The sequence below is a fragment of the Pieris brassicae genome, chromosome 4 (genome assembly GCF_905147105.1).
Source record: "Pieris brassicae chromosome 4, ilPieBrab1.1, whole genome shotgun sequence".
Classification (NCBI taxonomy): Eukaryota; Metazoa; Arthropoda; class Insecta; order Lepidoptera; family Pieridae; genus Pieris; species Pieris brassicae.
This window is the reverse complement of record NC_059668.1, coordinates 525,992-553,988: the sequence shown is the minus strand read 5'-3', so window position 1 is coordinate 553,988 and position 27,997 is coordinate 525,992. Positions and strand designations below refer to the sequence as shown.

The 27,997-nt window shown below is 34.2% G+C and overlaps 1 protein-coding gene across 1 annotated transcript in view; it reads left to right on the top strand.

Annotated features, from left to right (window-relative positions):
- The first annotated feature begins 235 nt into the window (after window positions 1-235).
- LOC123708003 (cadherin-87A) overlaps window positions 236-27,997 on the top strand; it is a 53,389-nt gene continuing 25,627 nt past the window's right edge. The window contains exons 1-10 of the mRNA XM_045658416.1: window positions 236-541; window positions 18,703-18,761; window positions 20,417-20,535; window positions 21,278-21,364; window positions 22,623-22,754; window positions 23,122-23,247; window positions 24,074-24,208; window positions 25,301-25,493; window positions 26,611-26,723; window positions 26,987-27,184. Coding sequence (XP_045514372.1) covers window positions 18,707-18,761; window positions 20,417-20,535; window positions 21,278-21,364; window positions 22,623-22,754; window positions 23,122-23,247; window positions 24,074-24,208; window positions 25,301-25,493; window positions 26,611-26,723; window positions 26,987-27,184 — 1,158 coding nt within the window. The 5' untranslated portion in view covers window positions 236-541; window positions 18,703-18,706. The remainder of the gene's footprint in view (window positions 542-18,702; window positions 18,762-20,416; window positions 20,536-21,277; window positions 21,365-22,622; window positions 22,755-23,121; window positions 23,248-24,073; window positions 24,209-25,300; window positions 25,494-26,610; window positions 26,724-26,986; window positions 27,185-27,997) is intronic.

The window sequence follows — 27,997 nt, the reverse complement described above, 5'->3', positions numbered from 1 at the left end:
TTATACTAAATCAATGGCGGAAAGCCTCGCAACTTCAAGTAACAAACATATACGTATATAAAAGTACCTGGTTTATCCGCTAGGGGAGCTATTAAAAAAAACTGTCTGTCTTTGTCTTACAATCATGCTATTACTTATGAAAGAGAAAGACAAAACATAGGCTATCCTCTAAAGTTGTTTAACCTCCAATGAATAGAATGTAAACATGTCAAGATGTCAGTCTCGGAGAAAAGACCACGGTGGCAACTGGCAAGTTTTAATACGACAAAAAGTTGTTAAAAATAAAAGTAATCGCGAATTTAGTTGAAAATATAAAAAGTGTTTACTTTGTATTGTTTATTGATGAATTCATCTGAGTTTAGTGATAGTTTGTGTCATTTTGTGCTTATTTGTGCCGATGTCGGAGTCTTGTAGTTAACGGTTCATACTCGTGAACTTTTGTCTGAATTTTAAACCCACCTAGATGCAGCCTCCTTTAAAAACCCGGATGTGATACCATGCGACTTTTGTAATACTCGGATATTTGTTTGGAATTATATCGGTAAGTTTATGCTATTATTTTAGTTAATGGTTCGACATACATATATTTTATTAGTATTGTGCATTGTGTATATTATTATAGTAACCATCTCATTAATAAACATACAAACCTTTTATAACTTTAGGTAGCCTGTAGAATGGTAAATTTAAATTAGTTACTTCACTACCTTAAGTTTCTCCTAACTTCAATTAATATTACTTATAATTAGATAATAGCGCCCAAAAACAGTTATAATTGCTTCAAAGGGACGATAATTTTAACGATATTTCTGTATGGATTATTCTTAAAATAATGCTTATTTCAAACAACACAAGTCATTGATTGTTGTATGGCCGGTAACTATTCAATAAAATCACAAAAAATAATATAGGGTTAAAACAATGGGGTTGCGGCAGCTGTGCAAATTAATGCGTCATCAATACCTATACCTATAGGTAATAGTTATTGAGAAAGCGACGGTAAATTTACCTAACACCACTACCCTTACGTAAGCTATTTCTTGTATGCCTGATGAAGGAAACTAAATCATACCTGTAATATTGAGTAACATGCCTTTAGGAACGAACTACCTTACACGCACTGCTGTTTGGATTGTTCCTACAAGATTCGAGTGTGACAGTTCTCTTTGGAGACGGTAGAACATAGATAGAAAATTGATTTATAAGGCTATTTAATCTCATAACAATTATATATTGATTTTTAAATTTCAAATAAATGTAGTAACAATGTTATATGCTTAGATTTGCGTATAAATACATTAGCAAATCGAAAAAGTAAAAACGGCCTTGTGGTAAAGGTCCGTGCCATTCTCGACCGGTTTATCCGTTTGTCACGACTCCCGTTGAACCAAAATGAATCACAGTTCAATTGACAGGGTGACATTGTATTGATGTCATAGGCTTTAACACTGCAAGAGTGCTCAGTACTGTCTGGATTCAACCTCCAGTGAAATCGTCGAAGAATTTTAATTTCAAACATATTTTATTCAGCATGAAACAAGAATGCAACTCACCTTGGTCCCACGTGTTCTCATAGCGTCGGATATTTTGCACTTTATGAGAACATGTTTTATAATTAAAGGATCGTTTAATTATAATTCAGAACGTAACTCGATTTGCAATTACAAACGCAGGTCATGTCAGCCTATCTGTCAAAAACGTCATTTGTTAATGGGAAATTCTTTTAATACATGTTACATATACGTTGTAACGGTAATTGATCTTATTTTGCATATTCGGAGGATTTTTTTTAAATGACACACATCAATGAGTTTTTTTAGGCAAGTAGTAGTTTAACTATGAGAATAATAAGATTTGTCGTCGTTGTATATGTATATTAGTATAGAGGTTTGAAATTTATTCGACGTTCTGGTGAATAGCAAAAATGTTTGCTTCAACCCCACTATTATAGACGTTTTTTTTAAATGATTTATAACGTGTCGAACTCAGGGAAAGCTACTTCAAGCCATTAAAAAAAAGCGCTTGTCTCAGCACCGGCTGTTCAAGCCTCTGACAACTCTTAACACAGCTTTAATATACTATTACACGAAACTTGTCTTTAACAATGTCTGAAGTAGGAAATATCCACTAGAAACCTGACACCAGGTCGTATTCAAAACAATGCTTAGTTTCACTTTCCTATGACATGTCAGAAGTCGTTGGCGAAGATTATTTATAAACTAAACAAAATTACAAAAAATATAATACAGGTAAATGGACTAAAGATATTGTAGAATGGTATCCAAGACATGGCTTTAGAATCCAAGGTAGAGAATCCGATGGGAAGACGATCTTATAAAAGTAGCAGGCCCACTATGGACCAGGATGAAGGCCGGCCCAGGATAGATTACAGTGGAAAAATCTGGAGGAGGCTTAATTAGATTAATTATAATATTAATGATAAAAATATGTGAATTCTAGTGATGCATCGATACGCCTTTTTCCCAATTCGATACCAATGCTTGGTGAATTAAAATGAAATTAAGCTAAAGTATATCAAGTTTGGTTAGTTTTCATTAAAAAATATAAACACAAAGTCACAAGCGTTAATTAGATTAAATTTTAAGTGATTAAAATGAAGAATTAAGAGTAGTCATTAAATATAAATACGATAAATAACTGTTCATTATAAAATAGCATTGATTTTTGTAATTCTGTATTAGAAAAAGCGGATGAGAGAGACAACAAACTGGATAAAATGCGGGGATTCCCTAGGCATAGATAGATCTGTGCCTCGTTTGCAACGAACTATATCAAACCCAAAGTATCGCCAACATAGCGGTATCGGATGCATGCCTTAAATTCATAAGATCAGTTATTAGGTGGCTGTTTGAAATAAAGGTTTTAAACAAAATCTTATAATTACGGCGAGCCTTTAACCTTACTGACTACAACATATTAAATAAGAAAACATTCTTAATAATTTAGCCAGTAACAAAGATACAGTATTGGAACATGTCGTGACACCTCACATTTTAAAAATATACCGTGAACTTTCCAGCTGGATTCTGCACCTGGTCACCAAGCACGAACTACCCAAGCCTGGTTTGAAACGTTACGGACTCTATAAGAGCTGAAGTCTGGCCATCATCTAGTCCAGACCTCAACCCTTTAGACTTCAAATTATGGTCGGTTTTATAGATTGTGTTGTGAAACCTTTCAGCAATACACTTTTTTCCATAAATTTCATTCCTCACTTGTGCTAGTGTCAATTATATCTCCAATATTCATGATGTTAGGTCACCTGGTCCATTCGTAATGTTATGTAGCGAGACGTGGACTATTCAATACAAAGAGTATGTTTCAATTCGATACATTATAAGATTAACGCGTTAGGACAAATAAACGATATTCTTTCCATCTATTTCATCTTAATTTTTGTAATTGTTAATATATGTAATGCAACAAAGCTATAATAAATAAATAATTAAACTGAATTTTTATATTGTATGGTAAACGATTTATGGCTATAAAGGATGTAAGAACAATTTGTAAATCGGTAGTGTAATTAGATATAACTTTCCTTATAATCGCTAGACATTGCGTCACTGTTATATCACCCCCGCTTAGCAGCTGCAAAGTGCAAACAATGAACAATTGTTGGCAGGAACAATAAAAAGTTATGCATAATATCAGTTTAGGGCTTTTTAGTTATTTAATACCTACGGTGCCACATGCTTTTATTTATATATTAGGTCCTTACATATGAAATTGGCGTTTTGTCGTACTGGCCACTTTGACCTCAAATACCTCCTCTTTGGTTAGCAATTTCAAATTCAAATTTGTACAGCTATTTACTCATGTATTGGTGCTTCGATGACCGTCATTCATTTGTTTTTTCTCTTAGTGTCACTCATTTTACAAAATGGAAAACTTAAAGTATCGCATTATTTGCGAGTACGAGTTCCGCCGTGGCACTAGTGCTGCGGAAACGACTCGAAGGGTGAATGATGTGTATGGCGCTCATGTTGCAAAAGAAAACACAGTTAGTTTTTGGTTCCAACGTTTTCGTTCTGGAAATTTTGACCTGCAGAACAAGCCCCGTGGACGGCCTGAGACCCAAGTTGATAATTAAGTATTGAAGGCTATTGTGGAAGCGGATTCATCGCAAACCACGTCCGAGTTAGCTGCAGGCTGCGGTGTTAGTGATAAAACTGTTTTAATTGAAAATTGGGAAGATTAAAAAGCTTGAAAGGTGGGTACCTCACGTATTGACAGAAGCAAACCGGCAAACGCGCGTCGACTGCTGCGTTACATTACTGAACTGGCACAATAATGAAGGTATTTTAAACCGAATCATTACCTTCGATGAAAAATGGATTCTTTACGATAATCGGAAGCGCTCAGCGCAATGGTTGGATCCTGGCCAGCCAGCCAAATCCTGCTCCAAGCGAAAATTAGCCCCAAAAAAGCTACTTGTAAGCGTTTGGTGGAATAGTGCCGGTATTGTTCATTGCGGTTTTCTCAAATCTGGCCAGACTATTGCGGCTGATGTCTATTGTCAGCAATTGCAAACCATGATGGACAAACTAGTCAATCGCTCCACGCCACTGCTACTTCACGACAACGCTAGACCACACACTGCACAACAGACGGCTACCAAATTAGAAGAGCTTCAATTGGAATGTCTAAGACATCCTCCGTACTCCCCGGACCTTGCTCCAACAGTATACCATTTTTTTCGAAATTTGGACAACTTCATCAATGGATCTGAACTGGATCAATGAACTGCCTATGAGATGGCAAAAGTGCATAGAAAACAATGGTTCATATTTTGATTGATTAAATATATTATATTTAAAAATATTCGACTTTTTGTTCCTTCCATACAAAACGCCAATTTCATATGTAAGCACCTAATATGAATCCCTATTTGCCTTGGTCTCGGCATCACATGTGAACGTCTGGAACGCAAATTCTTTTTTGTTGTGTTTCTTATTATCAGGAGAAGGTTCTTATGAACAAATTAAGAAAATAGGCGGAAAATTTAAGAATACTTTAATAGCAATTTTTTTTCATTTCATTCAAACTTTGTTGATATAACCTTACGGCGATTGACAAGACATTGACAGAATACGTGCAGCAAATATCGTCAAAGAGGATGTAAGAAAATGAATATATTGAAACAAAACACCTTTAACCTGATTGAACCCATTGATTATTATTATAAACTTATAATTATTTACATAATTTTAAATTGAATTTTCCGACCTTTCGCGTGCTTTACAGCGTGCGTGGTGACGCTATATATCATAAATCATTATACTTTGTTTCTGAAATATTTTTTTTACTTAATTATACCAATTCGATATTAATATTTATAGTTAAAGGTAGAACAATGTACACTAGTATCTAGAAAATACAGTTTTAGGCTTAAATAAATGTCACACAAACTTAGGACAACTGATATGATAGGTTTTGTTACGTGTACTAAAGATCAGAACCGTTCGATAATTAAAACTTTGCGATTGTAATTAATAATGCAAGGAGTAAAATAAATACATTTTAGTTGAATTTTTATGTGGTAAAATTTTTAAATTTCAAAATGGCGACGGTACTACCAATTTCAGCCGCTGGCCAAGAAAAAGTATGTGACACTGTAAATCTCGCAAGAGGATTTTTTTTGTTGAAGGAAAATGTGATTCATCTCGCGGTTATGTGGGGCTCGCTACTGTGCTAACCCAAGGCGCCGCCAAAATCGCCCGAGGCAGTATACCGTCAAAGCATAGCCTTGTCTGCAGCTGGATGATTTATCCAAACCGATCAGGATTGAAAGAGTTGGATGCGTAATTATAAATGAAGGCAAACTGAGACTTTCGTCAGTTGTTAAACTATCAAACGGATACTGATATATGTTTAATATACATGTAGATTAAGTACACAAGTAATGTATTTCAGTTACAATTTTATAAACCAATTCTTTTGGAAAATATAACGCTTATGCAATGGGTCAACTCCGGCCGGCAATACTATACACGCATGACCGCTATGAAAACTGCCTGTAGAGATGTTTGACGATTACTATTTAACATTTTTAATATTCTGCTAGAGTCATCTGTGGTACTAATATTTCTATCTGATAAAATGAGTTTGCAAATACGAAAAATAAAAACATTCGGATTTATAACTATAAATGTTTTTTTTTTCATATCGTTTCGAACCCACGACGGCCAGAGCTGCGTTGTTTTATAAACGCTGAAAGCGTCGAAAATATAGCGTCATTAAGGCTATTCTAGTGGTATTTTTTTTCCAGTTTTTTCGTTACAAAATTATTCTCTGCTACATTCACAATAACGACTACCATCAGGTCCTTAATGTAAAGGACGTCGCCACAGTAATAGAAAGACTGCTGGAGCCCATGGACAGGATCCACCATCATGTGAATGTCGAGGATATTCAACTCCTTGACACAACGGGCCTAGTGAGAAGACTGCAAAGGACAAAACCATTTCAACTAGTGAATTAGTGTTAGTGCACGTTAATATTAAGTGCTAAACAATGAGGGAATAAATAGAACAAGAGGAGAGTGTCTTCCCGTTAATAGAGACTGTAAGTAGTGTTATTGGACACTTTATGTTAATTATCCTTATTAGTAAATTAAGTTATGGATCGTAATGTTCCATGAGGTCTTAGTTACACATGTGTTAGCGGTAGGTGATTTAGTTCTTAGGGTAGGAAATTAAACACTTCAATGATGACTTAATTCACTATAATTTACTTCACTGATTTTACGTGAACTGTATAACTTCAAACATGTACGAAGAAAAGGCCCGTGCGCATGTGTCACAACCTCTTTTATACGCACAACTCCCTCCTCCGACTCGACCATAATAGTAAATAATTAGTTTAATATTAGAAGCTAACACATGTATAAAAATAAATCTTTATATTATAGGTGTAGTGGCCAGGATGGGATAATCTTTTTGTTTACATAGGTGCCTATATATTCAAGTAATTAGTGCTATGTTTGTGTATAGTGGATTTACAAATCACAATAATGACCATAATGAGGCGCTAGAAAAAGTTAGGGTCACCAAAAATATAATTATTTACTAGATAATTAATTACTCTCGCATAGTTAATGAATACGGTTCAGCTTTTAACGCCGTTATAGAAGCCTTGACCTTCTCGATTCTGAGTTAATTATAATTAACAGCCTAAACATTAAATAATATATTAAATCAAACAGAAACACACTTGTTACAAGTCTTTATATTTGCTCTCTGGGTTGACAATTTTTTTTTAATATAGCTAAAATTTCTTTCCGGCGAGATCCCAGCTTGACCGGAAGCTAGGTATATAATAATTATGATACCTATATAATTATTATACGTAGCAAAAACTATTATAGCATACAAAAACGTTCCTAAAATATTTTTTTTTCGGTAATAATTAATCTACCACCTTGGAACATTATAACGACCTCAAGAAATTTGATAAAATTTAAAAGATTTAATGTGTGCAGTTCTCACAACACGAAGGTCAGCTTATGGCCCAGTTCCCAGGATTGTTGCGATTCCTGTGACAAGCTATGCATGTAGCGAATTTTATTCACTGTTATTCGTGAAATAACGGATATAATTACTATTATATATCATAAATCTAGTAATAACTAGATGGGACTACAGTAACTTCAAATTGGGTTGTAAGAACTACATGCTGCTGGACTATCCGGAGTATGGGGCATCCAGGTACGAAATAAAGCAGACATGAACGTTATTCTGACAAAAGTTGTAAACTAACTGTTGTGGTCTCTGGCAGAATGACCAGCGCTGAGGAACACGTCTGCTCCACCGCTAATGCTGAGCCAGGGCCAGGCTACCACAGCACTCACACATTACACACTTAAAATGTATCTTATTCTTTAGTTTCATAACTTTTTGGTTTGTTTTTTATTATTATTAGGCAGATGCCCTAGTGTTGTAGCGGTTATATTTTTTATCCCTTACCGTTTTATATACATATGTAAACATTTGTTATACTTCATATACATATTTCGTTTTATTATCATCCTATGTGCTACTTTAACGTGCCGTATCCCATGATGAAAAGGTTTTTTTGTTATGTAACATGGGGCAGGAGGCTCACCTGATGTTATACCTAAATAGTCGCCAGTGAATTACGTTTAAGATATAAAACATATTAAAGGGATGACAAAGTAACTAAGATCATAAGTAAGAATATCTCACCTATAATAAAAAAAACTATCCAATGTCGAATACCTATCTCCCTATGGTGCAGTGTTTGCATGGTTTATAATAATTATAATTTTATGTGGGTTAATATAGGTTTTAAACATTATCGACGTCCTGGTGGTCAGGAAAACTATGTCCAATTTTTGTTTCCAATATTGTAAAGTCAAAGTCAAAAATAATTTATTCATATAGGTAACACAATGTACACTTATGAACGTCAAAAAAAAATGCTTCTAAATTTTACATTTACTGCCAGTTCTCAAATCAAGGGCGTAGAACGGAAGAGAAGAACTGGCAATAAACTCTCCGCCACTCTTTTTAATTGCCAAGTTTTTTTTTTGTATTACACAACGTTTGGAAGCTGCAACCATTACACATGGCATCAGCAGGTTGCATGGTGAAATAGGGGCATGCACTTACACTCTCGTGGGAACAACACGGAAATACATAGTCGTAACTCGTAAGTCGTAGTAAACTATTTTTTCCTGATAATGTAAACAATAAATAAATATAAGTAATAGGGAATTTAACAGCTCTACGCCTTCTATGACTAAATTCCTTACGCAATGCGCGCTAATACGTACCTAAGTTTTTTGTTCGCCACACAAAAATGTCGATCGATTAATGAGACATTTTTAACGCCTATTTTGGGTTTAATTTACAGTTACAGTTAAGTTACAGTTTACAGTTATTTGGGTTTAAGTATTGGGTTAACTATTTAAAAAACCGAGGCACCGCAAACGTCAAAGTTTCGTTTGGTTATGATTTATAAATGAATCTAAATTTTATCTGGGGATAAAAGCCATGTATGAAATGGCGCAAATTGAAAGAAATTTTAAAAGTAATATACGTGTTCCAAATTCAATATAAATAAAAAGTTAGAAAAAAGTTTTCATGTAACAGTATTTATGGCCAGACCTAGTTATAATCTATATATATATATAAATTAATCCCAATTTTACTTAATCACCATATAAATGATTTTTTTGATGTAACCTTATGGAGTTTGACGTAACATTGCCAGAATGCGTGTAGCAAATATCGTCAAAGAGGATGTAAGAAAAAATAATATAGTTTAAAACAAATCCTTTGTTATCAATCAATGTAATTAATATTCATAGTTAAGACAGGACAACGCCTGTCGGCTCCGCTGGTTAAAACTATTTATTTGTTATATTACTAAAAATTAGTTAATTTTTGACAAGTTACAGTTAATTCAAAATTGCATAAATTTTTCGTTACGCAAAAGTTAAGCAAATTGGTTTTCACAAAATTACAAAACGTGATTATTTTTAAATTGTTTTCTGTTACATTATTTTAGCACGTCTTTATGACACACATTTACATAAGTAGTTATAACATAAATACAGACTATTTAGTATATCGTTAACCTACATAATAATAATTAAATAGGACAAGAAAATAATTTTTTCGTGATTCGTGGAGCGAGAAGCACCAGTTCTGGGCTTACCAGTACTACATACCTGGTGCCAAATTTAACCTTATTTAGCGCCTGTGCATTTAGATTTTTTATATATTATGTCAATATATATTTCAGTAGGGTTCAGTTATAATATACACGTATATTTTGTATTGTCGTTACTGTATTAGCTCTCTAACATACTTGCGTACTCAATAATTATGGCGTATGACTAGGGAATGCAATCCCGACTCGAGGTTGTGAATTTGAGGTCCCGCGGGATTAGAAATATCAATCCGGCGGGATCCCGAAATTTTCGGGATCTCGTATAGTTTAAAAAAATAATTCACGTGACTGAATACGATGAAAACTGCATGTTTGTGATAGTGTATATATGTAAATAAAATATTATTTGAAAGAAAACAAATCTTTATCCTTTAATATTACTAACTAAACAACTAACAATTTTAATTACATGAACATAATCAAAACAAAAGTAGGTATAGCTCAAGGAGATTAAAATTGGTGATTTTGAAAGTAACTTCTAAAAAAAGAGTATCTTCTAATGTGTATCAAGAGTGCTATCTGCTAACCGGCATCTAATGTCCATTGCATTGTACCCTATGTAATGTGCAATGTCGCGTGAAGCGTCCCGAGCGGATGTGTGTAGAATCGCTGACCATTGCAGCCCAATCCCGTCAATCTCGAACGGGATCTCGTCATATTATGCTTCGGGATTGATCCCGAAAAATTACACGGGATCTCGCGAGATCGAGATTGCATTCCCTAGGCGTATCATACGGATCAAATTTCTTGTACATAGTTAAATAATTATGAAATATCCAAATACTGATATCGCAACTTTAGATTATCAAAAAATCTCAATATGAAATCTGAACCAGTATCGGAATTGCTATTGAAGTTACGGAAGCAGTTCCTGGAAATAAAGTCCCAATTTTGGTGATACTAATCCTGATCTTCTCCTTTCAAAGTTCATTCCACGAAATTACGATGCATCTCGTAACATTATTTAATATTCATATTATGTTGTGTAATGCTTAACATAAATTAACTTATAATTAACATAGTTAACAACTGTATCATCAAATTACGTTTCGTTTCGTTCCGAATAGCGAACAGTCTTCAGAACAGAACTAAAATGGTAGACTTAGTAACTAAACAGTATTAACGCAAAACATTTCTAAACGCAAAGTTTTTTACTTTATTTTTGTTTGGAGTGCCTTAGACACTTACTTTGGGCTAAACATCAAACATAATTTCGAGTTCCAGATTGAAATTGAAGAGAAATGAAGAGGAGGATGTATTATATAAAGCCTTTTTAAATTTTCTTTAATTTTATAATTTAAATTAAAATCACTTTATTCAATATCATGTAACATTATTTTAGCAGGTATTGGAGCCCCTGAACTAAGTCTAGGGAGACCTGTACATCAGGGTACACCGCTCATCCAATGGTTTAATTGAATTGTAACTTAAACAATCGCTTATAAAATATTTTATAAAGAAAAAGACCTATTCTAAAATAAAAACAACAGGTTTACATGTTTTAATCTTTTTTCACACCAGAAGTGAATAATGTTCGGGAAGGGTGGGATGGGATTTGTAGGGTGTAGTGGCGAGTGCTAGTGTAAAAATAGAAACGAAACGAAAAAATTTATACGTCGTTGTATAACCGTTACAGCAACAGGTAAGTTCAAATTACAGGGTTAACTGTACCAGTGATGCTGTAACGGCATTTACTTGATTACTTGACCGCATCTTGGTTCCCATACTATTTTTATTTAATTTTGTGACAAATTTTCGACTGTAAAATTATCTTTATGTTTATTTCTTTTGATTTCGTAACTGTTTTACGATTTTTACAGAGTTTAAGAAACCTTTGATGATGTTTAGTAGACTCATTATGCAGTCAATCAATGACCCATTCATTCACATATTTTTATGCATCCGTCTCAATGCACACCTGTACTTCACTCACATCATCGTTTCCGTTATTTGCCGATTTTTTGCAGTAGCAATAAAAAGCAAGTAAAATCGTTGTTGATAAAACTAGATGTCCGCTGTGTTGTTGATGGTAATTCGGTCGTAATGCGATGTTTTTCATTCGTAATATATAGTCTATATAACTATACTATCTATCTAAAATAATGTCTTACACAATGGATGGATCTTAATCTCCCGTACTCTTAAGATTTTTTTTAAATTAATTTATTGTAGATTATCTAAAAGTACAGAAGATATAAAAAAAACACTTTAATGGGAATTAATCTTGGCGTCTGAAACACCACAGTAAAAATGTTTCATTGATTATAAATTAAAGAGTTAAAAATCACAGCCCAGGTTAGCTAGAAATTAACCTTTTAATTTTTCCATACAAATTTCGGATTTTCATTTAAGATATATACAAACTATCTCAAAATGCGTGCATAAATTCCGTTTACGGATTTTGGTAACGCGTGTGAAAACACTGGAGAGCGAAACATCCAAATTAAAAAGAAATTCTCGTTTTATTACCTGTATATATGTAGAAACACGAAGCCACGAATGTGTTTTTAGATCTAGCACGTCTACACTATATCGTGTACATTCTTACGAGAACGATTAAGCAAGCTCAACAAAAACATGTCATCAACAATAGTTGACGCAAACCATTCGATTTTATTCTTCCCACAGATCTAGTTTATTGTATTTCTTTGTAGCTTGTTATATAAAACAGGTTGATCTACTACACGATGTCCTGTGATCATGTATTATTATTAACACGCATTTGTTGAATATTTATAGCTGTTTTTTATGTTTTATATTTTAACCCAATTTTCAACGATTTGGTATCGCAATACAGCGAGGAAAAGCTGCTAGCGTTAAAGGTACACTGCCACAGTGACCAAACTTTAAATTTATTTAATTTTTTATTAATTATTATTACTATGTAGGATAAAAATATTGTAAATACTGCATAATATGTGTTGGAAATAAATATCAGTATGAGTTTTGGTGTTGTAAATACTTATTTTATTCAAGCTGTACCTAAGTAAGGACAATAAATAAATAAAATAAAATTATCGCATAACAATAATTTGATATATTTTTCAAAATCTCCTTCCTTTTGAATGCATTAAAATGCAATGTGTTAGTTTCGGGACGTTCTTATGAATGGTCCACCACATAAACACAATTAAACCTTTATTAAACTCTCTAAAATTTAATGTAAAACCATTTATTGTATGTAATAAAATGTAGTATGATCAAAATTTAATAATCGTGAAAAGCCGCTTTTGTCGTCTGGATTGTACATGTTACAGTTTTAACTACGTTTATTAACGCCAACAGTTTAACTGTCCATTTGTGTTTAGTATATTTAAACGTAAGAAACTGGTTGTTTGGACAATATAGTCAAAAAATGGTAACTCGTATCCATGATAATTCTTTAGATGTAATGGAGACTAAGCTTAACTTATAAAAAAATTAGAGACTCATTTTGTCTGTACGCTTTAATTTATTGGTAATTATTATGTAAAGATCGGTATTTAGATTGTCAAACAAAGTTAAATCAGTTTGACATATACTTAAGATACAATTTGGACACAGAATACTTTTATGAGTGAATAAAATGCTGTAGGTAGAAATATCAAATGTATTTTATAACACTCATAGCAGGAAATTCAAAAAATGGAGCTGAAAGTTTATCTTTGTTTGCTTAGGATATGGTAGTCTCAATGTAATAAACAAGTAATATTTACATAAGAACTCAACTAAAGTTTTAATGTATCGTTCCCGTTCTAATCTAACTAAAAAAGATACTATACTATCTTTACATAAGAACGCGTTTTGTACAAAACTAGCCGATATCTGGATTGAGCATTCTGATAGGTCTGGTTATCCACAGTTGCAGCCGTCATTCTTACAGATCACTGACTTTGAAAGCAATTTAGGAGCAGTGTTGGCCTAGTGGCTTCAGCGTGCGACTCTCATCCCTGAGTTCGTAGGATTGATCCCCGGCTATACACCAATGGACTTTCTTTCTATGAGCGCATTTAACATTCGTTTGAATGGTGAAGGAAAACATCGTGAGAAAACCGGCCTGCCCAAAAAGGCGACGGTGTGCATCAAGGCACAGAAGGCTGATCACCTACTTGCCTATTAGATTAACAAAAGATCATGAAGAAGATATAGAAATCTGAGGCCCAGACCTAAAAAGGTTGTAGCGCCATTGATTTTTTTATAATCTATGAATCTATGTATTTTTGACTCTAGTGTTTGTTTGCCTATATGCTTGTCACATTAAATTTAGTATAACAATTTTCTTGAATTACCAATGTATCAGTATGCCGCGCGGTGGCAAGCTTTTGTAAATAAAATCCAATTTAGAATCTGATATTTATTGCCAATCTGATAATATGATAAACCGACTCAGTTTTGAAACTATTGCATCTTACGGATGTTATGTATCATTCGTTAGTAGAGTAATTAAAAGTTAAGTGAGCGACGTAAATTCCAAAGCCAATATAGAAAACAGGTTGTGTCATATTTGTATTACGTATTGCCTTAGAAATTTTAGTGTACAGATGTCGATTTTCGTTTACACGTTTGTACTGAACTGGTGGCTTAATGCAAGTAGGCTTATATTTCAAAGACAGGCCAAACGTGGTGTTAATAACATGTCCAAGTTAGTATACTTAATGCCAGATGCAATGCTCTATGGTATAAGTAGGCAAAAATTGCTTCGGATTTACTCCGAAAACCGCTGTTAGACACGCTCAGTTGTGGATCGACGGACATCGAGGTGTTACGGGTGGAATTTTGTATTCTATTTCGATATCTGTAAATGAAACCCCCTGCTGCATTCGTCGTCATCCTTTCTGTTAAAAACGTTCTTCTTTTGGTGCTTCTCCATTGCTGGAGGTTGGTGGCCATCCGTCCCGTGAACCGAGTGCTAGATTCAGCAACTCGTCTGCAGTGGCAATACCTGTCCATACCCTAAAGTTATGAAACCATGATTTAAAGGACAATGCTTCTACCAACAACCGCTGTTTATCCCGGATTTATATTGATAGCGATCATGGCGCAACACGTGGCCCAGCTACGCATCTTTGGGTTGTTTGTTCTTTGTTCAGTAAACGTTTATTCGAGCGTAAACCTTTTGCTACCCCATAAATAGGATCCGGAAAAATTCTAATGTTAATAGGAAAGCACTTAAAGTAGCACATCTTTAGTAAAATGATTTTGAGTCGGGCCATTCTTAAATTCTCATAGAGCCCACGGTATGCAAATCGTGTTACATTGTTAATAAGTGTGTCGTGAGAGCGATTAGTTCTACCAATTTTTTTATCCTTTACATTTGTTAATTGTTGTGTAATTTGTTTGTGAAATTTTGATTTCTCCTGGGTAAATCTTACTGAGTTAACAAGTTAGAAAATGAAAATGTGGTACCCAGGTTTAAAGGAATTTCTTCACATTTAAAACATACATATCACTTACAAAGAAAATTATTAATATCGAAGATATATCACGCCACCGTAGTATGCTGTTTTTGCATTGGAGTCCATCTGCCAAAAACATCGCAGGCGTATTCGAAACGGGTCCATTACTACTATTTCCAGCATCTCAGGAGGCAAGCTGTTACAAAGACTCGCTCCGATATAGGTTGCGACAGTATTTGGTTCTGATAATTACAGATTATATGCTTATAACAAGTGCATGAGTGCTTTAAAGCTCTCGGATAGTGTATGTATATAATAATAATAATCGTTTATTTGCCAAGATAGTGGTACAGTGGTTATTCAAAATGTGTTTTTCTTAATGTGTAAAAGCTATTTTAACAAAAGACAATACTAGGTGATTAAACAGTTTTATAGCCATGGCGTAACAATGTTTTGTATACATCGGGGACCCACAGCCGTGTTGGATCCCTCGTTAGATACAGGCAAGTTTCTTTGAATGTTTTGAACAATTTTGGATGTCTTTTTACAGTCATAACTGCTTCAAGAATATATAAACTCGGTACTGTCAAAATACCGAGTTCGTTAAAAAATGGTTTTAATTTTTTTAATCGAGTAACACTCAGAATTCAATTACGAAACAAGCATATCTGCGTAATCAATCATACAATTAATTGCATTTTGCATATAATTTGTCATAATAGGGTCTCGACATTAGGGTCAATTAATGCTTCGCCCTTGTAATGAATTACCATGAACCTGTGAATTGTGTTTTGTTGTAATTTATTAATTAAGAGTACTCAATTACAAGTTTCTTGTGTAAGACCAATAATACCACCGAATGAGGCTCGTTGTAAAAGGATATTATATTTTAGGCAAGAAAAACACTGCTTTGATTAAAAAAAAATTACGTTTTCATGTAATTGTAATCTATAGTAATGTTATGACTAGTAAATTTATAATGGATCTAGATCAAGATAAGTTCTATGGCCACATTCATATACTTTTTGATTAACTCTACAGGAGAGATATTTAAAAACCTGTGTACCTAAGCTGTAATAATACTAGATTAGTTCCTTATTTCACGAAGTAAATTAAATTAAAATATACGTCTCTTAGTTAAAAACTCTGACAAGCGCTGTATGTGTTTTGTTAGGGAAGTATAAGTTTAGAAGATTTCTAAAAGTACCTTTTAAAGATATACAATATATAGAACGTGGGATTCTTATTGTGTTAATGTGTTTTTGTTGGGAGACAAATACCATAAAACCTACTACTATTTGTAATTATTTTGTGTCTATATGTTCCAGCATAGCTTTCTGAACGTTACAATTTGATTAATATTGAGGTATTACTTGAGTTAATTTTGCTTTTACTCATTTTTGCTATGTTCAAGCAATATTACGCTATGTTTTTATGTATCTTGGCTGAGATTGCTTCATCGTCATTTTATTTTATAGGAAAAGCGTAGCAAACGTTACTAACATAGAAAAATCCATTGTGTACAAAACTTTACCACGTATTCTATAAAGTTGTTACGTGGAAAGGAAAATAATCCGGTTAAGTTTGGAGGCGACAACGTCCGCCGTTATCGTTAGCTTAAACTAACCTTTCGAAAATGTTTGAAAATAAATTAATGAGTCCATAAACAGACGTTTTTAATTGTCCGTTGAGTGAACTGACAAAATGTTTGTTTATTGTCAGTTTCTATACTGTAAGAAATAGTTGTATTGTATTGGCATTTTGTAATTAGTTTAATCTTTTACTGTTGTAATTGCGTTTTTTTAATGTGTATGTATTATTTTATATGTAACTAAGCTGACACAGCAAACGTCGTTTTGCCATTTATATTATTGCCAGTAGAGGGGTGACAATTAAGGGTTGTACGACTTTTGTATGCTGTATTATAAAAAAATAAAAACAAAACAAATGTCCAAAAAATAAAAAAACATTTTTAACACTAACTAACACTTAGAGGTAAAGATAGATAATAGCCAATTCTCAGACTTACTGAATATGCATAAAAAAATTCATAAGCATCGGTCGAGCCGTTTCGGAGGAGTATGGGAACGAACATTGTGCCGAGAATTTTATACATATACTAGCTGACCCGGCAAACGTCGTTTTGCCATGTATATTATTTACAGAAAACATTTTTTAGTTCAATAAAATTAGGGGTTGATCGTAGAGGGGTGACAACTAAGGGTTGTATGCATTTTTGTTTCCTGTATTATAAAAAAATAAAAACATAAATTTTTTTCTAAAAAATAAATTTCTTTGGGGTTGACACCCCTTATCACTTAGGGGTTCGAAAGATAGATAGTCGCCGATTCTCAGACTTAGGAGTATGGGAACGAACATTGAGACGAGAATTTTATACATATATAGTAAATAATAATGTAAATAATCGCTGCACTGGAGTAATCTGTAATGGTAGCTTATTTTGTTAAACACAAATAAAGGATTAGAACGTATCCTGTGTTGAGAATACTGTAATAATCGACACTTCATACTTTTCGCCATATATAGGTATAGCTGACGCAAGGAACTGGAATGCAGGACCTATACGGCGAATTGACATTTATGCTGGTACATAACAATATGTTTCCGGTGCCTAAGAGCACTCATTACGATCTCAATTGATATACAATTGAATTATTTTTACGTTTATAGTTCGCACGTGTCCGACGTATGTGTGCGTACACTAATATCGGCACGTATACGTGAAGGAAAGTCGACTTTAAACGACTCCTGCGCATAAATATCTATCTCAGAGTTAATTTCTTCGATGTGGATAACATTAGTTTATATTGTTTATTATTAATAAAATATACTTGTTATGAAAAGAAAATGTTTAGAAGATATATGTAATTATGTTCTCTCTTTAAGCAGCAGCTCATATCTGAGCGACATGGTCAGCATCGAAGCACCTGGAGCGGGCTATCGGTTTCCACCGTTTTCTGTCCAACGCCTCTCAGTGTTCAGTTTTGAGGACCATGAGTCTTTCGCTTGATCTTTTGCTTTCTGTCTTAACAATCACGATAAGTTTCTCCAAGTTCTCATCGCCTCTGCGTATTGTATGGCCGAAATGAGATACAATTTGCTGTCAGCATATGTTAGACGGGCGAGTCCGTATACGAAGTTGGGTCAGGATTGATGTATTGGTACGCTTCGCAGTCCACGGTTTTCTGACCTTTAGCCGGCAGCACCACATCTCAAAGACATCAATCCTTTGCGTTTCTTGAGCCAAGATCCACTTTTCTAATTCATACAGGAAGATCGGGAACACGAGACCCGTATCAGTCTTATTTTAGTTTTGATACCAATTGTATGTTCATTTAAAGTTACCTAAAAGGAATATTTACAACTTATGTATGTCTGTATGTCGGTCGTATCTAGTTTGTGTCGAAATTAAAAAATAGATCTCTCGTTCATCCTTATAAGGTTTCATTTTTAATTTACTTTACTCCATGATCACACGGCACAACTTATATTATCATAAAAAAATCTCATTCACACATAAGACACAGTAATTAGTTTAAGTTAATTGCATCTAACTGTTTAATTAAAAAGTCTTTTTTTTTTCCAGAACAATGGCATCGCGATGGTTTTCGTTTGTTTTGTGGGCAGCGTTTTGTTTCCGAACGGGTAAGAGATAATAAATAATTAATCTTAAGGTTATGTCACTTAACGAATTATATCATTACTATATAAGTGACCTATCTAACACCTGGAGCCATCGCGACCTTTATTGCAGCATTACTATACGTATATTTTATATTATTAATTATATTAACATAAAAAAATACGATCTCAACATTGATAGTATTATTTGAAAGCCCTTTAAAAAGAGCTTAATAAGGCCGGCAATGAGTGTCCATGCACGGCGTCAACTGCCTTTCGTGGCTGTTTATAAATAAGCTCGTTTGTCACCATATCACAAAAAAAGCCATCCGGAGATGTTTCTCCGGTAAATGTATAAACGGACAATGAACACTAACCTTTTTTTTTTATTTCAATAAACAAAAATGCTCTAGAATAATCTTAACATAATAATGAAATAAATTTTGCCATAGTCATACACAATCGAATACTGTAGAAGTCATACCGTCATAAATAAATGTTTTCTTTTAAATTTCTGAATACGCAGACCTAAAAGCAGCAATTAGCACTCTTCGTCAACTTTCACTTGAACAACATATTGATTCACGACTGGACACAACATGGCCATTGTAATGAATCTAGTAGAATTCATGTTTGATTGATTTCAAATGTATCACCAAGCCCAATACAACACAAATTTATGTAGAGATTAGGTAATAGGCCTCCTCCAGCTATGCCTTTCTTTAAACCTATGAACCAGCGTCTGTTTTCTCTACCCATTCGCCGCTTACCGCCATTTTGTCGGCCACGTGTCGTCTGGATGTCTTCTCTGATCTGAATTTCAAATAATATCAGAAAAATTATAGTCTGTTCTGGAGAATTTAAACTGCGTACAAGTAACAACATCAGGTCTGAGACTTCTATTATTATTTAATAACGTTGTCATATTTATTTCCAACACACAAATATACAGTATTAAAAATATTCTTAACGTATAATAAAATATTGAAAATTAAAACAAATTTCAAAGTTTGGTGCCTGTATATGGGGTCACCAGTAGTATCTACCAAGCGCCAACTTAAATCTTTAATTAGAGCCTGTGCGCTTGAACTCACTTCAAGATCCAAGGGTCTACTTCAAACTAAACAAAATCAAAGTTGGAGGAGAGACTCTTATTTATCCTCTCATATTTAAGCCGTTACAGAAGAAGATTATATATATTGCTTACCACGTTACTTTGCGATTCCAATTCCTAGTTCTATATTCAGTGTGCATACCACACAATTCTATGTTTGCTATCAGCACGATGAATATTGAAAGAACTATATGTTATATAACTATAACTGGTTTTGTCCTATATATGTATGTATGACGTCAATACTTGAAGATTTCTTGGGTCAGGAGTGCCAATTATTAATTCTAGGAATGTGCAGTTATGTAAAATCTTTAAAGCTTACTTCCTAACTTACTCCGCTGGCTTTGCTACACAAAAAGTGTCTTGGCTTTTGAAATATGAATCTAATAGCTCCGGACCAGTCTCCAGACTCCAGACCAGTCTCTAGTCTCCGACCCCTTTAAATCATTATCATCTTGATTAAAACATTAAATATTGATGGATTGTATTATATAAATCAAAACAAAATTACTTAAAACTATCGTGTTACGCATCACTGTTATTTGCAGTACTCGTAAATTTCCAGGATGTTCGAAGGGTTTACCAGTATTTGTACAAGATATGGACAATCTACCTTTGTCAGAGAGCACGCCGGTTGGTGAAGTTGTCTACACGTTGCTGGGGACAGATACTGATGGGCTACCGGTGAGAAATTAATTTTTAGATCTCTGCAAGCTTAATGGGGTATGCGGAAGACAATATAATTTTAATGTCTGTTTCATAATCTCAATTGGCAAATGGGTGATCAGGCTCTAGTCTTGTACCAATGGTAGACCATGGGTCCATGACCATGTGTATATAACAGTCATTATAACCTACTTCTCTGTAACTTAAGTTTTGCAGCCATATAATTGTTGCTTACACCACGCCCTTAACCACAAAACACGCCGGTTTCCTCTTGATGTTTTTTTCTTTAAAACAAGAACATAAAAACTTCAATTAGTGAAAACTTGGTCGAAACGAATCTCATGTAGTACTTGCAACAGCATGCTACTTCATTAACAAATGTATATATTGTTAGCGGTAGTTGATTTAGTTCTTAGGGTAGGAAATTAAACACTTCAATGATGACTTAATTCACTATAATTTACTTCTCTGATTTTACGTGAACTGTATAACTTCAAACTTGTATAATTAACTCTTTTATAATCACAACTCCCTCCTCCGACTCGACCATCCCACTTCGGGAAAATGGTCGAGTCAATTCGTAACAACTCGTAAACAACCGAACGAGTCAAATGAGTAACTATTGCACATGCGCACTTGTAGCAAGATTCTTAAGAATATGTTTCATAAAAATGTTAAGAATTTAATTAAATTAATATTAGAAGCTAACAATATAGTACTTATTTTATTTTATCAATTATAAAATAATTGTCACTTTCAGATTAAATACGGACTCGTGGGTACTAATAAATTTTCGGTGGATCCAAAGACTGGTGAAGTTAAACTCGTACAGCCATTAGATAGAGAGGTAAGACACGATAACAATACTTTTGATTTTCAGATGTGCATAGCCCTCTGAACATACATTTGATGTCTGAGAGCAAAAATAAAATAGGAACATTCTCTCATAGTATGTATAAAATCCCAACCTTACATAGAAGGGGTTTTTGAAGGGTAGCGATATTATGTTTCCAGTGGAAGGTTTAGGTGTTATTCTCTACTACTGTACCGTAATATATACAGTATATATCATCAATAATTATTGATGTGATATACCCCTGTATAAATAAGTCATTGTCCCATAAGAGCTGTTTAATGATAATGGACAATGGATCGTTAAGTTTAATAATTATCATAACACACATACATTAAGTGATGTTTATTTAAGAAATAGTTTTGTAAACTATAATTATATAATAAGCATGTTTTGTTACGAGTCAGTGCCCGTTACTTTGTGTGAAATCCTTAAGCAGACAAGCATATTAAATTCTCAACTCCTGTACTCCAATTGAGCACTGGGTTAGCACTAGGGAATGCAATCCCGACTCGAGATCCCGCGGGATTAGAAATATCAATCCGGCGGGATCCCGAAATTTTCGGGATCTCGTATAGTTTAAAAAAATAATTCACGTGACTGAATACGATGAAAACTGCATGTTTGTGATAGTGGGGTTAATTAAAATAAAATATTATTTGAAAGAAAACAAAAGCCTTTATCCTTTAATATTACGAACTAAACAACTAACAGTTTTAATTACATGAACATAATCAAAACAAAAGTAGGTATAGCTCAAGGAGATTAAAATTGGTGATTATGAAAGTAACTTCTAAAAAAAGAGTATCTTCTAAAGTGTCTCAAGATTACTATCTGCTAACCGGCATCTAATGTCCATTGCAATGTACCCTATGTAATGTACAATGTCGCGTGAAGCGTCCCGAGCGGATGTGTGTAGAATCGCTGACCATTGCAGCCCAATCCCGTCAATCTCGAACGGGATCTCGTCATATTATGCTTCGGGATTGATCCCGAAAAATTACACGGGATCTCGCGAGATCGGGATTGCATTCCCTAGTTGGCACTTTGCTGCCTGTCTCATTGATTATTCCAGCTCACTGTTACCATCTAACAACGGAAAATCTTTCGGCGAAGCCAGACAACCAAGAGTGGGTTGCCATGTTATTTTTTATTAATCAAGTTTTAGCCCGTGCTGCAGAAATTAATAACCAACTAAACATCACAATGTATGAACAAATATTACCGCAATATAATACAATTTATTTTACAGAAAGAAGATACAATAAAGTTCCTAGTAGTCATAGAAAGTTTGGATCCCAATGCCGCCATCAATTTGGTGCAGACCCAACCTGTCACTGTCATTGTCCTAGATGAGAATGACAACCCGCCTATATTTAAAAACGTAAGTTGACAGTTGACATGACATAGATCTTTTCAAAAAAGCTGAGTGAAAGAAGACAATAAAAGCCATGAATTTTTTATCGGAAAATTGTCATTTTAAATATTTTTACATCGTTCAAACTTTTCATGTACCAGCCATTCTCGACTTTTATCGAGACAAACGAACAGCAATTGATTTATTTAGAGATTATACATATTATTTAAATATTAGATTCTGTTAATGGGCTATTTGACCAAACTTAAGGAACAAGTATTGCTTTTAAAATAGATTAATTTTGGCATTCATATTTACACGATTAATAAAAAAGATTTATTGCTGTCTGCGAAAGTCACAGCACACTGTCACAAACTCTGCGTGATATTTTCAGAGTCCTTACGAGGTAGATGTACCAGAAGACCAAGCTGTGGGTACCACAATACTTCGAAACATTGAAGTAGAGGACCAGGATTCAGTTGGAGACAGTCTGGAAGTTGGATGTGTGGTTAATGAACAGGTAATATATTAACTTCAATTATATAATTTTAAATATACAATACCCTTTTTATTAACTCTACCTACTACTAACTAGTAATTAATTTTATTTGTATCTGTGTGAAAATTCAATAAGATTTAAACTCAGTTTAATTATCTTACTCCCAAGACCATAAACTACCTGATCAAACATCGGAATTTCATTAATTAGCTTAGAGTGTTATCAGAACTCTTAAGTTATAATTTCGTTTTTAACCCACTCTAAAATACCGAAGGATGAGGTACCTATTCAACGTGTATTGTTCGTGGGTTTCTGACGACTGGTTGGTGAGGTGTTGTGAAATTGCACATATTACGCATCAGGCGCGAGTTTTATTATTATCATCACGCCACTTCATAAGTCATAAAATATTTAGAAAAATCTTTTTTAACAGTAATTAAAGAATTTATTATATTATTGAAAAAAGTTTGCCAACGGGCACAATGATACATTGGTACAAGATAGAAATGAAATATTAATTGTAACGAGCACTTATCTAACACAACATAAACGAAGAGAAAAAAAAACAAAATTATAAAAACTCAGCAAAAATTAATTTCAAAGTATGAGGGTAGTAACTATAGATATCCAGACTCCAGACTAAGCTGGTTCTCAAAATGCTCAATCTGCATATCGTTGAAAACGCGTTCGTCGAAAAAGGGGGACAAATGGAACGATGGGATGTATAGGTTTTTAGAGGGTTTACACGAAATTTAAATTTAGTTAAAAAGTTTGGGAGATGATAAATACAAATGATATATCAGTTAATTATAAGAATGACCAAGGTCCACATTTGTATATATTTCAGTGGCCAGAGGCCTGTGAGTACTTCGAAGTGGTCAGCCTACAGTCATCAGCTAACCAGTACACGGGAGCCTTAGTACTCCGAAAGCCGTTGGATTATAATGAGAAACAATTTTATCAATTTCAACTTCAAGCCACGGTAATGTATTTATTTTAATTTTCAATTTTTTGGGGACTGAGCGAGGGTTTTTTAAACACTGTTTTCATGTTTAAGATATATATAATCTTAATATATATTAATCTCCTGTCACGATGTTTGTCCGCGATGGACTCCCTAAACTACTTAACCGATTTTAAATTAAATTGGCACACCGTGAGCAGTCTAGTCCAACTTAAGAGATAGCTTAGATCTTTAATTATAGTCGCAATTTTATTTTATTGCAAATTATTTGCCTTTAATTAATTGACAGTCACAATTATCTGTTAACTCCAAAAGATTCTAACAGATGTCGATACTTTTCGACTGGATTGAGTAAGTAATCAATAGATGGCACTGCTATGGTAAACCGACAAACGTGTTAAATAAGCTACGATTCAATATCATGATTACCACGTGTTATTGAGGCTAAAGTATAAATTAAAGTTATTTTGTAGTAAACGAAATACCGTGAAATTCAAATTATAGTGACGATAATACAGTGAAATTATTCTTTCGTGTCACGGTATTAAGGCTAACTAAAACCACATTAAGGAGAAACGAAGTTCGCGGGGGCAGCTAGTTTCCTATGTATTTGTAACATTACACACATTTATAAATTCACAATAATTTAGATTTCACTAAGATGTAACAATGTTCCCGTCTTATAGAGAAGTTCTGACAAATAACAGAAAACAATTAAAAAAATATGTTTATTATGGAACATAAGATACAAGTATCACATATTAGAGAAAACATCCCTTCTCATCGGAAAAGAAGGATGTAGGCCGAGAGAAAAAAATTGAAAATAAAACTTTTTCTTGACGTGTCTCTAGTTAGCCCGGTTCAGTTCAAGGCTAGAAGTCACGGTCAAGAAGCTTACAATTGTCATGAAATGCCTTAAAGATCGAGGCATGTGGCCGACAAAGACCTAACAGTGGGCCTTCTAAGCTACGAAAGGAGTAGCGGAGAGTTCAGTTCTTCTTTGCCCTGATTTGAGAAATGTAAATTAAAAAAAAAATCATACCAATATAACCATGGTAGATGGCCTCACCACATGCAGAGTACATGTAAATTGTAAATACGTGCTTTCAGGACGGGACCCTCAACTCATCGGCTCCGGTGGAAATAAAGGTGGTGGACGTGCAGAACAGTCCGCCCGTATTCAGTGGCTCGTTGAGTGGGAGTTTGTCCGAAGACGCGCCCGTGGGAAGCGTAGCGCTAGTTGTCAAAGCAAGAGATGCGGATAGGGCTCAGCCGAGAGATGTCGCTTTAGAGTTAATCACCAGTAAGTTTTCCATTTGTCATTTAATAATAGTATTTTAATATGCATTTGTTGAAATATTACGCTGGAAATACTGAGCCGATTTTGAAAATTGAATCTGGGTTTTTTTTTACCTTTTAGGTTAATTTACCAATAACATTACATTCGTACAAGTTCTTAAAAGGCCGGCAACGCACTCGCGAGCCCTCTGGCATTGAGAGTATCCATGGGCGGCGGTATCACTTAACATCAGGTGAGCCTCCTGCCCGTTTGCCCCCTATTTTATAAAAAAAAAAAAAAATCAAAGATCTTCCTACTTGAAAATATACAAGTGAAAGACAAAATTCTATTAACGATTATTTAAGTGAAACATTATAATTAATATTAATTTGATAATTTAACGTACTAAAGAAATTATAGATCTTTGGGGTGTATTTGTCTTCATTTTACAATCAGTAATCAATGTTATCAGTTCAGAGTTAGCTATAATATTTAATGAATGTATAGATCGTGGAGTAAAGCTAAGTAAAATCACACAGTTACTCAAAACAGGCAGCACTTCTGACCCCACAAATTCTAGACCCATATCTGTACTGCCAGCATTGAGTTAAATTAAAGTATTTACTTTAATAATAATAAACTTATGGCCGTGGCCAGCGGTATGGTTTTACCAGTGGTCGCTCCACAGCCGATGCTGGCATTCAATTAATTTCCGAGAATTTAAATGCTTACGAAAATTCTCATGATGCCATTGGAGTATTTTTGCGATTTATCAAATGCTTTTGACTGTGTCCAACACAATATCCAAATAAAAAACTGCAACACTATACCTGTGCGATAAGAATTCAAAAGGTAAATTTAAACGGAACGATATCAAGGGCATCGTCCGTTGCTATTGGTGTACCGCAAGGCTCCATACTTGGTCCCTTCTTATTCCTAATCTATATAAATGACGAATGAATCGTGAAAAAACCGGCTGACCCAAAAAGTTGACGGTGTGTCGAGCACAGGAGGCTGATCACCTGCTTGCCTATTAGATTGACAAATGATCACGAAACAGATTCAAAAATCTAAGGCCCCGACCTAATAAGGTTGTAGCGCCATTGATTTATTTGGTTCTTATTGCAAAGAATTATTACAGATCCGTTAGATTTCTTTTGGCTCGACGGCAAGACAGGAGAACTGAAGACCGCTAAACCCTTGGACAGGGAAGCATTAGCTGATCCATCATCACCCTTAAATCTGACTGTTAGAGTAAGTATATAGAAGATATATTTTTTGTATTTGATCTTTGTTAACATGTAATACATGCGTAGTAACCCTTATATAGTAAACCTTAAATTTTAAATATTTCATCCTTATCATATATCATTTTCACTATAAGTGAACGGGATGAGTCTTTAATCAAATTATATAAATATTGCAACGATATATCTAACTTCGTACCCCATAACCGATGAGCATGCATGGTGTGTTACAGGCGTGATAATATAAATAAATAATAATTAATTTCCCAGGCGAGTGAAATAGTGAATGGTCTTCCCATAATATCGAACCTGACCACGAGCATCGCGACTGTGACGGTCACAATCAAGGATGTGAATGATGAGCCACCGCGGTTCAATAAAAGGGAGTACAGTGTAGAGATCCCCGAAAGTTTACCCGTCGGGACACCCCTGCCCAACCTGGACATGGTGGTCACTGATACTGATGTTGTGAGTAGAAAAATATTTTGACCAAAAATTACACAATTATTTGTCTTTAAATCAACATCATAATCCTTTACAAATTTAGAAATGAATAAACACAAGCAATCCTTAATTAAAAAAAAAACATTAGCATATAATTATAACATACAAATACAGTATTTACGATTTTCTTAACCAATAAAAATTCATTAAAAGATAATTAAAACAATGGTATTGTCTTTGGTTAACGTAAATTTAATTTTTTCCGACGTTTCGCGTGCTTCTCAGCGTATGTAGTCACGGTCACTGAAGACAAAAGGTGTTAAATGTCACAATGGTATTGTCTTTGGTTAACGTAGCTTTTACACATTGAAGGAAAACAATTTTTTACCGGATTAAAGCTATTTGTATTATTATAAACCTATAATTATTGACATAATTTTAAATTTAATTTTTTCCTACGTTTCGCGTGCTTCACAGCGTATGTAGTCACGGTGACTGAAGACAAAAGGTGTTAAATGTCAAAAGTATCACAGCTGCAGAGAAAGTTGTGTTATCTGTATTTATTTCCCCGGAGTTGGTATCGACTAACAGATGAAGGGTTTTTGCAGAAATGACTCACGGTGTCCTCTAGTTTCGCGGATTGTTTGTCTTGGGATTTTCATTTGGATATTATTGGATCCCAAGTGTTTGATAAATTTACAAATAGCTTTACTCCGGTTAAAAATTTGTTTTTATTTCAAATTAAAACAAGTTTTGAAAAGTTTGATCTATTAGTATACTTACTCGATGAGCGAGGAAAGCACCAGCGTCAGCGGTACTGAAACTGGAACTTAAAAC